General features: G+C 42.8%; 1 protein-coding gene across 4 annotated transcripts in view; it reads right to left on the bottom strand.

Annotated features, from left to right (window-relative positions):
* The window catches only part of LOC127986285 (zinc finger protein 462), a 32,600-nt gene that overhangs the window by 2,581 nt on the left and 13,009 nt on the right, over positions 1 to 17,010 (bottom strand). Inside the window, exons 2-13 of one of the 4 annotated variants that reach the window (XM_052588554.1) lie at positions 16,648 to 16,904; positions 11,150 to 16,524; positions 9,920 to 10,060; positions 7,147 to 7,499; positions 5,588 to 5,706; positions 5,242 to 5,409; positions 4,421 to 4,634; positions 3,998 to 4,134; positions 3,487 to 3,710; positions 3,269 to 3,414; positions 3,183 to 3,229; positions 1,790 to 1,895 (exon numbers count right to left, since the gene is read on the bottom strand). In XM_052588554.1, coding sequence (XP_052444514.1) covers positions 1,790 to 1,895; positions 3,183 to 3,229; positions 3,269 to 3,414; positions 3,487 to 3,710; positions 3,998 to 4,134; positions 4,421 to 4,634; positions 5,242 to 5,409; positions 5,588 to 5,706; positions 7,147 to 7,499; positions 9,920 to 10,060; positions 11,150 to 16,524; positions 16,648 to 16,873 — 7,256 coding nt within the window. In that variant the 5' untranslated portion in view covers positions 16,874 to 16,904. The remainder of the gene's footprint in view (positions 1 to 1,789; positions 1,896 to 3,182; positions 3,230 to 3,268; positions 3,415 to 3,486; positions 3,711 to 3,997; positions 4,135 to 4,420; positions 4,635 to 5,241; positions 5,410 to 5,587; positions 5,707 to 7,146; positions 7,500 to 9,919; positions 10,061 to 11,149; positions 16,525 to 16,647; positions 16,905 to 17,010) is intronic. The other 3 variants (XM_052588556.1, XM_052588555.1, XM_052588557.1) reach the window with 3 other exon arrangements.

The raw sequence follows: 17,010 nt of genomic DNA, 5'->3' as shown, positions 1-17,010 counted from the left end.
CTTAGCCCAGCAGGTTTTTTAAAGCAATAAGCCCCAAGAAGCCATGGTTTACAGTGAATTTATAACAGCTATTATGACGTGAGGCAGAGTGCCATTATAAATCCACTGTAAACCATGGCTTCTTGGGGCTTATTGCTTTTATAAAACGGTTATTCCATTTACATCGTAAAGTTTCACAAAATAAATCAGAGCAAATAAAGTGTAATGATATTAATAACAACAGTATTCTTCCACCAAACAATGTAGCTCCTCAGAAACTGTTGTGGTTGCTACAAAGTGGTTGCCGAGCAACACACAGAAGTAAACAAAGGTTCAAACGCGGTTCAACCAATCAGAATCAAGGAATGGAACTATCCGTTTAATAACAATTGTTTGATTACACTCTAGGGCAGTGGTTCCCAAACTTTTTTCAGCATGCACCCCTTTCTAGTGTTTGGCACCTGTCAAGCACCCCCCAACACCTTACTCTGGTTAGATTTCACATTTTTAATTGCAATAACCAAATACAAATATTCACAGTAAATTAGAAAACATAATAATAATAAAATATCACTTCCTTTTTTTGTGAGATGGATGGGCCTGCATGTTTGCACACAGATCATATACATTAAATATATATGATATATACATATAAATATTTAATTTCTTTAAAGTGCCCGTTTTTAACCTGGATTCACGAAACATTCTTAAGAAGAAATTTCTTCTCAACTTCCATTTTCTTCTTATTTTTTAATTTTAGAAAAAACTTAAGGATATTTTGTATTCCCAAAATCCCAAATTCATCTTAAGAATATTCTTATCTTTTCTTAAGATTGTTGAAGATAATCTTCTTAAATTTAGGACAGCCCCAGACTTTTCTTAAATCCAAATAATAATAATTATTTAATTAATGTATTGGTTTATTTGAAATTAATTGTTATATTTGAACATTACAGCAACAGCTATAATACATAGGAGGACTAGAGATGTGCACAAGTTTTCTGAAGGGACAGCGATGACTGTTAATGTAAACATGATCGCTCATGATTAGCCTATGTGTGACGCTGCTTTTTGCTGACTTCAAAACTCATTAGCAACCCTGAAACGAGTCAGGGTTAATTTTAGTTTATTAATACATCATCTTTGGCAATATTCGGTGCATATGAGTGCGCAGGATGCATTTGCTGTAGAAGCGCGGACTAAAATACCGGAAGCGTTCACTCAGATGAAAGTGCAAAAACACGACACAAACATTAATGAAACATATTGCTGCAGCTTAAGACAGGCTATTTTAAAAGTAACTGTTCAAAAACAGGCCGCATTAAAACATGAAGCTGAGCGCCATTCAAAGTCGCAACAAAGGTGTCCATTCTGTTGAATGTAGTAAGTGAAAAAAATGAACGAATTATCAGTTAGCGCCTAATATGAACGAAAAGAACAGGGCGGGGCTATTGTGACACAAACGTGCTTGTAAAATGAAATGAAATCAATTGTAATTTATACAGTAATGTAGTGTGTAATGTGAAATGTGAAATTTTATTTCCTAATAAAACCTTTGCATGTAAAGTTTACCTCAGTTAAATACATAAAAATAATAAAGAGCGATCTTTTTCCCCGCCATTACAAACATTCTCTTGCGCACCCCTGGTGGTCAGTCTGCGCACCACTAGGGGTGCACGCACCCCAGTTTGGGAACCACTGCTCTAGGGTTACTGTTATGTATAAAAATACAACATTGATGGGAATCCTGAGATAAAAGACAAAAGATACAGCCATCGTTGTATTTAAAACTGTGGATGTGGAGACTCACATGCCGTGTCGAAGCACGTGTCGCTCCCATTCGGAGCGGAGCGAGAAGCTGCGGCCGCAGAACTCACACGGATAGCGTTTACCGCCGCCACTGCCGGGAGACTCGCCTAAATCAGCAGAAAACACAACGAAACACATGCTCTGACTTCCTGCGAGGAAATGTCCTCAACTGATCTGTCAACAGCTACAGATGTCTTTATCCACAGTGTGATATCAGTATAACTGAGATCAATTAAAAAAGATGGTGAATTTAAAACCCTCTAAAAATACATTTTCTGTTCAGTCTACATCACTTTTGTTGTAATATGCTAATATTTGTGCATATTAATAAGATAATGCAAATTTGGATATACAGGCAAAATGATGGCTTTCTCATGAACTGGTTAGTTTTGAGATTTTCTATATCGTCTTGTTTCAGACTAGAGTAAAGTAGATGTTACAGCCACCGGTGGGCACCTTCTCCGGAATACTGACATTCTCATGAACTACATTACCCAGCGGCCCCGTACCTCGGACTAATCAACACCAGGTGTTCCTCATTCCACGCCCTATTTAAGCTGCAGCCAAACACACACACAGTGCGAAGTCTTGATTTGCCTGTCGGACATTTTTGAGCGTTTATCCCTGCCTGCCTACTTGTCTGCCGCCTGCCCCGATTCAAGCCTGGTAATCGACCCTGTCTTTGTCTCTGATATCGCTGACGCTGTTGTCTGAACCCTGCCTGTTATCACTACAAGTTCTTAATAAACATTGCACATTGATCCGAATGTCCCTGACTCCTCGTTACAGTAGACATCTAGAATATACATTTAAGGGTTTATTTTATTACACTTTATCTATTTGTGTCTGTAGATTTCAATCCAATCCTTATCTACCAGTTACACTTGGCAGTTTAATTCCTCTCTATATTCTGAAGGTCTGTTCATATATCATTCACTTTTATTTACAGAACACTTTATTCCTAAAAACATGATGGTCTGCTGACAGTATTTTTCTGATTTATGGAGTGACAAAACAGAAATCCAAAAACTCTGTCAACAAGCAAACAAGAATTCTGAACCTGGTTTTATTCAATTTTCAGATTCATTTTCTGGAAATATACTGGATTTGTATGTTTAAAGTAGGAAACCTGTACTTTTTTTTCTCTTAATGTACTATGATTAATCAGCTGGTCAGCATATGGTGATGTCTTTCTCTATTTACTTGTGTTGTACTGACCTATATATCATAATACAACAACAAAAAAAGGTATTTTAGCATACTTTCATTTTAGTGACAGGAGGTGAAGTGTTACTGCTATATTAAGAGTATTTAGTAGATTTACAGTCTTGAGTTTTGTGTCAGTTGTTCATCTGTACAGAAGCACTGTCTCTGATGAACATGAAGAGCGTTACCTGTCACCTCGGTCTGACTGCTCTCTGGACGCTCCTCCTCCTCCTCCATCAGCTCCTCTTCCTCCTCCCTCAGCCCCTCCCCCTCCTCCAGCTCCTCCCCCTCCTCCCTCAGCTCCTCCCCCTCCTCTGGAGTCTGCTCTTCCTCTCTCTCCTCCTCGCTGCTGCTCGTGTCCTTCATCAGCTCCAGCTGGTCCAGGTTCACCCGTCCCACCAGCTCTAAGTTTCGGATCACCTGCAGACGACGGGTTAGACTGAGTAACAGCTCATTAGCTGAAATCATGATGATCCAGGGCTGAGGACAGACCTTGTGCTCCTGCTGCAGGTGCATCTCCAGCTCGTTCAGGAGTCTGCTGTCGTAGTAGCAGAGCTGACACTGGTAGGGCTTCAGCTCCTGGTGTTTCTGGATGTGCTGCTCGAGGTTCTGCTCGCTGGAGCAGGTGAAGGTGCATTTATGACAGCGATACACCAGACCCTCCAGATGACGGGACAGCTTCGAGCGAGACACCTCCAGCGGGACCACACGCTCCTCTGAGAAACATCAGACCACACAATCACACACTGAAGTGCTCTTAAACTGACCCACATCATCTTCACACACTCATGCATAAATAATCATGTGTCTAATAATTCAAAAGTCTCCCACGTTCATATGAAACAGCCTACTTCTGCACTGAAATACACAGATGGATAGTTCATTTCCAACAATAGCATGTGGAAAAATACAACAACAAAAAATGCAACCATTGGATTGAGGAAGTTGGATTTTGAAACAAGGAAGATAAGTTGGAGAAATCCTAATTTGGTCAGTAGCTGACCTCTGTGCAGGACGATGTGGTCGATCATGCTGCTCTTGTGTCTGGTGTGGTACAGACAGAAAGGACAGCGCAGGTCTCTGGGCGTCTCCTCCGAGCCGCTGGTGTGACCGGCCTCCACATGCAGCGTGAACGAGGACCTGAACACAACACAGTCACTCACATGATCACTACATCTGGTGTGTCCAGACACTGCCCAATCTAGAGCTACACCTGTCCCTGCAGCACAGAAGCAGGCATCAGGAGCACAGACGTGTATTTGGAGAAATACACAACAATACACTGAATGAGTCACAATTATACATTTCTCTTTATGACAGAAATCATGTAGCTGTAGCTGAAACAACAGCACATGAGCGCTCGCGTCGAAAGGGTCACGGGTTCAATCCCCAGGGAAAGCATGAACTAACTGACATTAGATCTCACTTGTAGCAGGTGAAGAAGGAGCAGTCCTTGCACTTGAAGAGCTTCTTTCCTCCGTGCCGGTCTCGGTAATGTCTGCGCAGACTCTGCATGTAGCCGGAGCTGAACTCGCAGAACTCACAGGTGAGGATAGAGTCGGGCCGGGCCGGAGGAACAGGGCTCTCGAGCGGACGAGGACTGGACGACACATCTGCGGGCTCCAGATCCTCCACAGACTCTGAGACGACACGGACACAGAGACATCAGCATCATTACTGCCTCACATCTGCCTCGCATGAGTCTAACCATGCCTGAATCATCTCTCACAGCCCTCGTTTAGCTCGATGATTACATGTTGAGAGTGTGATGTGGCCACGCATAATAATAGAACATCATTCCTCCAGTCTCCAGTGTCACATGATCTTCAGAAATCATGATAATATGATGATTTACTGCTCAAGGAACATGAAGATTATTATCAGTGTTGAACACAGTTGTGCTGCTCAATTCTTCTGTGAAACCTGTCATACATTTTATTTTTCAGGATTCACAGATGAATAGAAAGTTCAAAAGAACAGCATTTATTTGAGATATAAGTCTACTGTAACATTATAAATGTCTTTCATACTTTCACCATTGATCAATATAATGTGTCCTTGTTCAATAAAAACTAATTATTAAAAAGACTTCTGAATGATAGTTTAAATAAACAATATTTTTCACCCTCATGCCAATATTTAGAGTTTTATTCTAAATGCATGTATAATTGTTGGCTGTTTATAACTAAAAGGTTCAATGCAAGTCAAACACTAAAGAGTGGGTCACATGCATGTCATGTTCAGCACCAGTGCATTGTGGGTCGAGGTCTGTGTCCTGCTGGTGTTCAGTGTTGGGTGGTGTTGTGAGTTTGGGCAGCGTGAGCGTCTCTCCGTGCTCCTGCAGCGAGTGCTCCTTCAGCTGGACGACGCTCACAGTGGAGAACAGACACGAGGTGCACTTATACGTGTGTTCACCTGCAACACACACACACACACACACACGCACGCACAGACACACACCACATTAACACACGCCTGCAGCTCTGTGCTCACATTCGAACACTTTGGACATTTCTTTTGAGTGTGTGTGCCTGTATGTGTGTGTATGTGTGTGTGTGTGTGTGTGTGTGTGTGTGTGTGTGTAGCGTCTCACCTGCGTGTGATTTCTGCAGGTGTCTCTTGAGGCGGCTCAGGTAGGAGGATTTAAAGGGACAGAGCTTACAGCGGAAGGGCTTCTGATGTCCGTGGTGTGACTGGACGTGACGGTCAAGACTGGAGACAAAACACAGCGGTCAGACACACACACACACACGCACAAACACACACACACACACACACAGAGAGGACAAACAACCATCAAGTTTCTAAATCCTCAACGATCCACATCTTAGTGTTCGATGCATCACTGTTATTATTACACATTACTGTATAATTGATATTTTGAATTAGCTTTTATTTTATATATATAAGTTTTCATTTAAAAATTAGTTTAATATTTAGTAGTTTTGTTTATTAGTTTTTTACACCAATTATATTTATATTTAGCATTATTTTTTTATTTCAGTTTTAGTTTGAACAATTTTATTTGGGGGGGGGGGGTTAAAAAATAAAATCTCTATTTTACCCAACTGATTTTTTGAAGTAAAGAAAATTATTTGTAACAGTTTTACTAACATCACTGTAGTCGTGCACACGCTCTGATCTCATGTGTGTGATACAGGTTTAATTATCAGATCTCTAGTCTCATAAAACAACACATAAATAAATATGTAAAGCATGCACTAACACTCAGCAGGTGTCACAGGTTCAGATTCCACACAGACTGGAAGAAAGAGACGCGTCTAATGATAACCCTGAAGACCTGAGGAAGAGGATCCCTGCTTTAGCGCTGAGACTCTGACTAAACAGCGTCTCCGACAGGGATCTGGGGAATCAGTGTTTTATATCCACGGTTCCTGTGTGGCACATGAATACAGCAGCTTTCTGGGTCACAGAACATCCAGTGAAGCAGGATTTACTCCAGGGAACCAAACAAAGGTCCTGCGCTTCAGACGAGACTAACAGCTCTGCCGAAATATCTGCCATTCTCACAGGAAGTAGACAAGGAGACGAGCACATCTACAGCTCACATACTCTCTCTCTAGTTATCTGTCTATCTCCTCTCTTAGTTTGATGTAAGAGACGATGAAGTTTATTATTTTAGTGCTCTCAGACGAGACACTACAAGACAAACACATCGAATTTGAACTTTTGGGTTTTTTCAGAGTAGTGGAAATGTAAGCTTTTATTTTATTCCTCTCTATCTATCTATCTATCTATCTATCTATCTATCTATCTATTGATAGATTTAATTTCCAACACGTATCTTTAAAAAACTAAAATTCTCCAATTTAGTACCACTTTTGCACGACGAAACATACTTTTTTCTGTCTATATTCTGAATCTTTTTCTGAGGGTTTGTACATGTATAATTCACACTGATTTATACAGCATTTTAACTCTAAAACACATGGTGAAAATCCATGTTTCTCCACTTCAGCAGCACTTACATAAACCAAAACTATTTTCTATGGATTTTTACTGAGGGGTTTGTTCATATATAATACACTGTGATTAGTAGGACACTTTATTCCTAAAACACATGGTGAAAAGCATCCTGTTGTCGGTCCTGAGTGTGTATTCTGAAGGGGATCTGATGTGAGTGTCACTCACTTGTGTCTGAAGGGCGAGCTGAACTGACAGTACTGACAGCTGTGTCTGTGGTGTGTGTGGAGGAGAGCTCCAGCGGAGTGGCTCCTCTCGTGTGAGCGCAGGCCCTGCATGGACATGAACATACGACTGCACATGCTGCACGGATGCCCAGGAACCACTCGCTCCTGCTCCTGCTCCTGCTCCTGCGGCTCGACCATCATCTCCGTTTCCACGGCCACCGGCTCCTCCGTCTCCATGGTGACGTCAGCCGGTGATGCAGCAGTCTCCAGTGGGTCAGCGTCCACGGCAACCACATCCTCCACATCGCCGTTGGTGACTGCGTCCATGGGAACAGGCATCTCTGCTGCTTCCTGCTGCCAGAGGAAACCACTGATGAAGGACCGAATCTGATTCTCATTACTGTATATATCTAAAATAATACATATAAGAATGATTTCTGAGACTGGAGAAATGATGCTGAAAATACAGTTCTGTTCACAGGATTAAATTACATTTTACAGTGTATTCACATAGAAAACAGCTATTTATATATTAATAACATTTCACAATTTTTCAGTATGTTCAAATCACATAAATGCAGCTCTGGTGAGCAGAAGACACTATTTTAAAAAACATGTTTCTTTTTTTGTGGTGAAACAACCAAACTAGTCATGTTCTGCACATATTTAAGGTTCCTGGGCTTTATTAATCCTGATAAATCTCACTGATATATGATATTTCTCTGTGTTTGGAGGTGATCTTGGGCTCTGGACTGAAGCACAGATGATCTGTGTTTGATTACGGCCATTAAAGCGCTCTGAGGCTGTGAGCTCTATCGGGACATCCCCTTTTCTTTATTTAGAAATGTGTTTCTGAGACATCTGCTGCTTTACAGCCGCAGGAAACTAAGCATCTCAGAGAGAGATCTGACCCTGCACTTCAGACGGGTGTATGAGACGCTCCTGCACCCTCGGCCAATCAGACGCACATTTAGAATATTTCTTTTTTGGAGTATTTCTGTGCAAAATGCACCACTGTGATGCAAGAGTGACAGATTTATCTTTTGAGCCCGTTCTTGAATCAATATATTGATCAGACTGATATTTAACACTATGTGATTACAAAGTAGATTTTTTTGTTTGACACAAATAACCAAACCAAATGCTCATGATAACTAGACACCACATCAGTGAGGTCATATTTCTATTTTAAACATGTAACATTGCATACTGATTCAAAACGATGATAAAAGAAAGAGTGCACAATAGTATAAGGTTTCCAAACTGGAATTCAAACTGATGAAATTAGAGAATTGTGTTATTTCTAGGACTGATGGCATGCATACCTGGTTTACATTCTGTATCTGTATTCACATTAAAGGTTTTTGTTTAATTGCAAGGATGATGCCAGTTTAGGTCATTGTTCTGAGAGTTAGTAGATATGTAGTTGCAAATGAATGAGAAATAGTTGACATGTAGTCACAAAGTGGACTTAACACATACTAAAACACTTCATGATGTGAATATTAACCAACATGCATGCAAATGGGTTTCTTAAAATTGTAATAAATTATTGAATTAACTTCACAAAATAATTTAGGGCTTCAGCTGACAAGAAACTTTGGGAATCCCTGCCCATGTGTCTGAGAGCCGTGAGCGCTGCCCCCTAGTGTCCGGTGCGATCCGTCCCATCTGTGATCCTCACTGGGCTTCTGCTCAAATCCTCAGGCCTCTCTGCCAGCACTGGCACTCTCTGAGGAATACTAACACTAAGACGCTTACACAACTCTCTCTACGCCAAACCATCAAGACAAACTAACTGGCTTTCTCTTCAGAGAGGGTTGCATCGAGGGTCTCAGGATTCTGGACTCAGACATGTCTAAATGCAGCTCTCTGCAGAAACAGTCCAACTTAGACGCTATGGTTAGTGAGGAAAGTCCTCATTATGAAAACCATTACAGTGTGCAAAACGCCACACATTTCTACTATAATACAGATATTGCAACCATGCATTAACTAATTGAAACTAACACTATACTTTTTAAAATTCATTTGTCACACTGCAGGACTATTTTTGATCAACTACTGTAGATTTCGTTTATTAAATATGGATCCAAGGAATAATCATTCCTGTCTACGTAAATATAAATGTTAACCTTAAATCTTTTGGAGTCTATTGACTGACCTAGAAAGCATTTTAAGGCATCACAGGTGCTCTCCTGACAGAAAGACTGTTGTAAGAGGTTGGTAGCAACATTGTTAGCGTCTAAAAACCAAATTTAGTGCACACTCTAAGGCCACACCACATTCAGAAAAGAGCTTCAGAATAAGAAGAAAATCCTTTATATCAAGTCTTTAATATGCAAAACGTGTAACACAAGGCCGCTAGATTTAATCGCATGACTTTATGACACGTTCAAGGCTGTCCTCAAGAATGCCCACACAAGGAAATAAAACACTAGAGTTTAAGGAAATGTCATAACTCCGCACTCGTTGTTTCTTCTGCAATTCTCAAGGATTTGCTCTATTTGTCCATTTCATTGAATGTGCAGACTATAGTAGTTTAACCATCCAAACAAGTGAACAAGACACTTAAGAGGAAGAAAAACATGTCCAAACAGCCTGTAAATGCACCTGCTATTAGAAAAGAGCAGAAGAAGAGAGGCCACCTCAGGAAATAGAGGTCTGCATCTAGATATTGTGAACAAATCTATTAAGATCTCAAAAACAGATGAGATAAAACAGACTTTTTAAAAGCCTTTGATGAAGCATGAGGTAACTATGTACGTTCGTACCTTCACGTGTCCCTTCTTGGCCTCCCCGTACTGCACATGCTTTCTCAGGTGGTTGCAGATGGCTCGGAGGGTGGGGTGGACCTCCACGCAGAAGTTACACCTGTAGCCAATGGGAGTCTTACCGGGGGTGCCATCCACCTGCTGGAAGAGACAATGACAACAGAAGATCATTAGTGCAATCTAGTTTTGTTCTATCACTTGCAACTATAGTCAATGAAGCTGAAGATTGTTGCCAGTGTTGCCTGCTTGCAATGCACTTGTTTGCTTGTGGTGATCGAGATTAAATCCAAATGCAAAAGCTACACTAAACTAACTTCTGCTGTTATTCTACTTCCTATGTTCCTACAGCACTCTGATCAATGCTAGAGAAAATCACACAGAATACAGTTTTGAAAGTTAGCCAGGGCCCGTATTTATCAACCCTTTGAGAATTACTCACAAAAACAATGATAGGAATTGACTCGAGAGTAAAAACTATTCTTGGCTCAAAGCTGCACTTAAAGGGGGTCATATGATGCAATTTCAATGTTTCCTTACTCTTTGGAGTGTTACAAGCTCTTTGTGTATGAAGAAGATCTGTATAGTGGCAAAGACTAAAGTCTCAAGTCAAAAGAGATATTCTTTTTCAAAGTTAAGACTCTGCCATGCCCCTTAAAACAGCTTGTTTAAACACGCCCCCACATCTCTACATCACTGTGTGGAAATATTTGCGTAATGTGGCCCAAATGTTGACCGAAAGAAAGAAGCTGTGGTTTCAGTAACACAGTTAGTGTTGAACCAGTCATGTCAGGAGATGTGTGTTTATCTAGGAGAAAGCAAATGCACTTTATATTTGGCCTTCCGTAAGTAGATGCATTTAGGAATCTTTAAGATTACTTACAAAATAACAGCAATGGATTTTATGGATGACCGTTTTGTAAATCTTGGAGAGGAGGTCATTCTGACTTTGCTATGACAATCTGGCACTTCTGACCCCTTTAAAAATAGTGATCAAGCATCTCAATCATAATTTAAGTGAAGTGTAGGAGTAAATCTTAAGTGTCAGTCTTATATATGATTCACAACACTTTGCTGTGCCCCAAACAGGATTTTGGATGACGACATAGGCATGGACAAATCACAAAAGTTTCTCAAGAATAAAATGGCACTTTGAGAAGCTTGATGAATACGGGCTTGGGTAATTCAACTGTTATAACCGAATTTTACCCTTTAGAAGGTGTTTAAGCTCACCTTATTCTCAGGTTTGGCATCTGGTGGCTCTGTCGTCCTCTGTTTGCTTTGAAGCTGTTTTCTTCGCTCAAGCCTCATGGCTTTTTTCTGGAAATCCTCATTGTGGTTTATCAGATGGACGCTGAGTTCTGGAAGAGTCAAGAACTTGATTTCACAGTGGGTGCACTGGTAGAGCTCTGTCCCATCTTCTGCGGGGCTCGGAATGGTGATGAAATCCCGCTTGAGTTCCTTGTCGTGGCAGTCGTTGTAATGCATCACCAGCAGCTCTGCCACACTGAACGACAGCTTGAAGCATTTCAGGCATTTAAAGGGGAGCCAGTCCACCTCACCTTCAGGTTCCACCTCATCCTTAACTTCAACGACTTCCACCTCTTCCGTAGATGGAGGTTTCTCTGCCTCCTTGGAATAGATCACAGTGAAGTAACGGCCCAGTTTGCTGGAGGGCTGCTTCTTGGGAAAGACTCCTGGGTGGCGCTTTATGTAATGGGAAACAATACTCTTTCTGCTGAACGCCTGGAAGGAGCAGAGTGAACATTTCCTTCGGTCCACTGCCAGCCTTAGCTCTTCGCTCATCGCTGGAGACTCTGCCTCTGATGCCAAGGGCACCGTCACCTTGTTCGGTTTCTCCGCCACAGTCTTGGATGCTGCCAAGCAATGGGTGTAGTAGGCATCAATGTCATGCCGTTTCTGGTAGTGTGCTGCGAGGCCTTTGCGGATGGGGTTGGTGTAGGAGCAGAGGGCACATTTAAAGACATTGTTCTTCCCTTCGGGCTGTGCTCTGACATTGTTATGCTTGATACGGTAGTGACGAGCGATACCTTTCCGGGTGGAGCAGAAGTATTTGCACAGCTGACATTTAAACAATGCATGCTTGTCGCTCTTCGCAACTTCGGGAAGCTTGAGGTCAAAGTCACAGGCCTCTGAGACTTCGGTCACACTGCTGCTGCTGCATTCAGCAACCAAATCCTCTCTTCTGGCTGGCGACTGGATAGCATTTGCTTTCAACATATCTGTGGCCGACTGGTTATGATATTTCTCATAGTGTATCTTCAGTTTCTCTAAAGTTCCATGTGTGTAAGGACATATCTTGCAGCGGTAAGCACCGTAGCCCTGTCTCTGGGTTTTGGATCGCTCATCTCCCTCATTAACCAATTCGTTTACCTGCTCGACATCATCGGCAAAGTCTTCAGCCGTGACTTTGATGGAAGGATGCCGTTTCTGGTAGTGTGTGAGAACTCCATGGATGCGAGAGTTCACGTACGGACATTGTCTGCACTTGTAAACAGAGCTAGGGTTGATATCTGCCTCCTGAGCAAAGTCAGCAGCTTTCACTTTCATGCCCGGGTGTTTCTTGCCATAGTGGGTCAGAAGCCCGTGAAGACTGTTGTACTCAGACAAGCATACGGTGCACTGGTAAGGGTTATTTGAAATAGACGATGTGGCAGACAAAGAGAGATTAGCCTGACGCTCATGTGTTGGGTGGCTGACTTCAACTGCAGCCTCTTCCTCCTGGTTGCTGTTAAATGGACTGGACATGGAAATATGTCCTTTGGGCAGATGTGGGAGCAGCTTTTCAGGTGCTTTGTTTCCTTTGATAATGTCGAGTAGGACAGACTCGTCACCTTTGACGGCCCAAGGGTGCACCACTTGGTAATGGTTAGTAATATCCCAGATGGAGCACGCCTCAAAGGCACAATCTCTGCATTGGTAATGCTTCGTTTCAGAGTTCCCAGCTTGTCTGCTGGTGGAAGTATCAGGACCAGCCCACAGTTTGCTAGCCATGTAGGTGTAGTCGACATTGTGCTCAGGATGGCGTCTTTGGTAATGCATGAGCAGCCCGCTTGGTTCAGCATGGGAGTATATGCACCACTCACAGTGATAGCCAGCCTCCAACACACCATCCTGATAAGCCCAGTGTAAGATCGTCATGGCCGTGGCCTTCACTGTAGGATGATCCTTCTTCAAATGCTTCTTCAAGGCATACACATAAGGAGATGTGTATACACAGTGTCTACACTTCAAAGATCGCAACGACCTGGATTTTTCTGCTTCAGTAGCTACAGTTGCAGTGGACGTAGAACTTCCTGCTTGGGACATCTGTGCTCGTTCTCTCTGACTCCTGACCACAGCTGTGTGTCTACGGACGAGGTCGGCATTGGCTTTCACGTCTCTGTGCTTCTTCTGGTAATGAATCAAGACCCCCTTCACAGTCCGGTTCCCGTAGTCGCAGTGCTGGCAGAAGAACAACATTTCAGGTTCCCCTTTGTCAGATGCTCCTTTAGTGCTGGAATTACCTGACCCTTCAATCCCATTATTGTTCAATTGCTTCAGAAATTGTTTAGGAGGTGCGATCTGTAACTCATCCATGAGTTTCAGCAGTCCCGGAGTTGGGGGTGCCTGCTTTATGTACTTTGCCGTCACCTTAATCTCCGGATGTCGCTTTTGATAGTGGACCAGAACACCCACTACAGAGCGGTTGTTGTAGACACAGTGTTTGCAGTAATAAACATCTTCATCCAGAGCTGCAGGTGAGATGACGTTTGAAGACTTGGGGGTGCTTGTCAGGCTGTAGGTTGAATTATTTGACAACTGTGCTCGGTCAACAGATATGACCCGCATGGTCTTCTGTATGCGGAAGTATGAGGCCTTTTGCTCCGGGTGCTTTTTCTGATAATGGACCAATACTGAGTGCATGTTGGGACTTGAGAAAGAACAGACGTCACAGTCATAAACCACCACATTACCACCCAAACTTTCTCGAAGACCTTCAGTCTCAGCGTTTGCTTCTGCCGTTTTGCAGATGCTTTTGAGAGCAGGACTGGATGATGATCTGGACCCAGATGAGGTGGGGCTGAAACTCTTGGGCCCAGAATTCAAGATTTCTCTCAGTGTTTGGGATTCAGCAGCACCCTTATGAGGCTGATCGACCATGTAGCTGGAGAAGATCATGGCATTGTTGATCTTCACTGAAGGGTGCATTCTTTGATAGTGGGGCATCAGGCTCCGCACATTTGGACTTGTGTAGGAACAGAAACGGCACATATACACCAGATCTGGCTGGTTAAAGTTCAAAACGTTACTTGCTTCTGGATGGTGTGTCATATAATGCTGGTGCAGATCATTAAAGTTGTTATATTCAATGAAGCACTCGAGACAACGGAAGACTGCGCTCTGATCCTCTGGGTCCAGGATGTATCTGAAGCTAAACTTGATATAAGGGTGCATTCTCTGGTAGTGTGTGCTGACACTGCGAGCAGACTTGTTTTGGTACTCACAATGTTTACAGTAGAACAGGTTTCCAGGTTCTTCAGTATTGAATTCAGTGTTGTCTTGATATGTCTCTCTGCTATCTTGGCTGCTTTGATCTTGGGCATCTTTAGATTCTAAAGAGGCACTGTAATTGTCTTCATCATCAGAAATGGTGACTTGAACCGGAATGTTTCTTGAGCTAAGTTTGGACTGCAGATTGCGTTTTCTTTTCCCAACACCACGCTCTGTCTGAACACTTCCAGAATTTCTAACAGGAAGGTGCTGAGTGTTGAAAGTGTAGTGCTGACTTCGAGCATCAGAGGATTCTCTCTCTTTGCTTGTTTCTAAATCGATGTGATTTCCATTCTCCTCCATATCGTCATCCATCTCCTCAAGGTTAATCACATCTTCATGCTGTTGGCTTTGACTTATCTTGCTCTGGAGATTGTTTGCAATTTCATCAATCCTTGTCCGTTTTTTGACAGGAGAGAGATCCAAGGGCAAATCGTTGATGGACTTTCTTGCTGTCTTCCCAATAAGATGCTTCTTGGTTGAAAATCCAAGGATTGAGGTCTGAGTTTTCTGAACGAAGCTCAAGGAGCTGTAGGACTCGGACTCAGAATCTTGCTGCTCATTGGACGAGCCCTCTTGACCAGCGACTTGTGTTACATCACAGTATGAGTGTTTGTGTTGCTGGTGGACACGTAGACCTTTTAGTGTGATGGTGGAAAAATTACACAGTGAGCACCGATGAGGACCCTGCTGTTCCTCGACTACACTAGATTTTTTCCCATTGATTTTAGAGCTGCCATTTCCTCCGTTTACTGGCACAGAGTGGTCAGACGGACCATCTACACTTTCACTGGTTAAGTCCATAGTGTCCCATTCAGAAGACCCACTGTGACATTGTTTGTGCGCGTCAAGTTTTATTGGGTTGGTGCAAAGAAAGGGGCACTTGTCACATTTATACACCGTAGCTTTGCCAGATAAGTGAATGTTCTCTATGTGACGAGAAATACTACGTCGGTGCATGGTCAAGAAGGAGCAGAAAGGGCACTGGAACCTGTTCATGTGTCTTTTGAATGGAACTCCTTTAGTTTCCAGCAGGTCATTATCCTCTTCTGACAGAAGCAGCTTAGTAGAATCCTCAGCTGACTCTGTGTAATTGGGATCATCCAAGTCACAGAGTTCATCATCTGAACTGCTTTTGGAATCATTAAGCATGCTGGCATCTAGATCCAGGCCAGACCTAGACATATCCGCCATGGTGAAAGTCGATCTCTCTGACAGTATGGAAGATCCTGTGCTGTTGGGTATTTTTGCTGTGAGCTGTGAGTACTGAAAACTTGATATCCCTGAAGTGGCCTTGAGTGATGCATTGCAAGAGGATCCTTTGATTGATGAGGGATTTGCAGAGGAACCTTCATTGCTCGCTAAATCATTCAGGTTTAAATTAGAGGTTGGAGTGCTTCTCCTGGATGAAGCCGAATCAGACTTGCTGGATCCCACACTTCCGTCATGCGTTTTGGGCTGTTGCAAGGATACCATGATCTTCACCATGTTATGGTGTTTCTTCATCATGTGATCGGCTAACTGCTGCCTTAGCGAAGTCTGAAACCCACACCACTCACAGTTAAAGCTTCCTCTTGACTGGGGCTTGATCATAGATTCCAGCACATTACGTTCTACATCCCCTGGCGACTCTTCACATTGTTCTTCGACGGAGGAGGCATCAGAGTCCAAATCCAAAACCTCTGCTCCAACAGGAGGAGCCGAGTGGCCTGGCAGACTTTCTTTATGATGCATTTTTTGGTGTTTCAGAATCCGTGCTCTTTGTGGGGATTTATAAGTGCAATACTGGCAGGAAAAGACCGTTCCTACACCATCGTAAGTCATAGCACTGCAGCTGGCCTGCTTGGAAGTTTTGAGTGATCTTTCATCGCTTGCTTCTCCATGGACCTTCTTGGTGTGTTCACTGAGAAGAGAGCTGGATCTGAAGTACCGCACACAGAACTTGCACTGGAAAAATGGACTTGACGTTTTGTTTGAAGATTTTGCTGACTGGTTGTGTTTCATTTTCTTTGAATCGGAGATGTGCCCAAGGTCTTTGTTAAAGGATTTAATACCTGAAACATGAACAGAGAAAGACAAACTATTTCAAACAAGTTTAGCTCTTCTTATGTCGTTTGTATCTTCTGCATCTTCTAATGAAATGTTTAATTATTTCTGAATCACAAATGTTGATATACCTGCTTCCTTTTTCAAAGAGTCGTAATTGTGATTGCTCAAGTCTTCCTCATCCTCTGTTTGGCTGAGCGAGTTTAACGAGTTTGACCTGGATCTTCTGGGTGACCCTTCACCTTCTCCCACTTCTGCGGGCTGCAGGAAGGCTGTGTGGACGTCTTCTACGTGCACCTTGAGCTCATCATTCGACTCTGCACGGAAATCACAGCCATCACACTGCAGCACTTCCATCGCTTAGGACTCCCTGGAAAATTAGGGAAACCTGGTTAGGGACAGAAAGAAAGAAAGGGTGAGAATCAGAGTACAGAAACACAGGCTGTAAACAAACACTTGGAAAGGAAATTTTGGAGCATTGTATTTCACAGCAA

Source organism: Carassius gibelio, chromosome B21 (genome assembly GCF_023724105.1).
Source record: "Carassius gibelio isolate Cgi1373 ecotype wild population from Czech Republic chromosome B21, carGib1.2-hapl.c, whole genome shotgun sequence".
Lineage (NCBI taxonomy): Eukaryota > Metazoa > Chordata > Actinopteri > Cypriniformes > Cyprinidae > Carassius > Carassius gibelio.
Note: the sequence above shows the minus strand (reverse complement) of the source record. Positions and strands in the feature narration are given on the sequence as shown.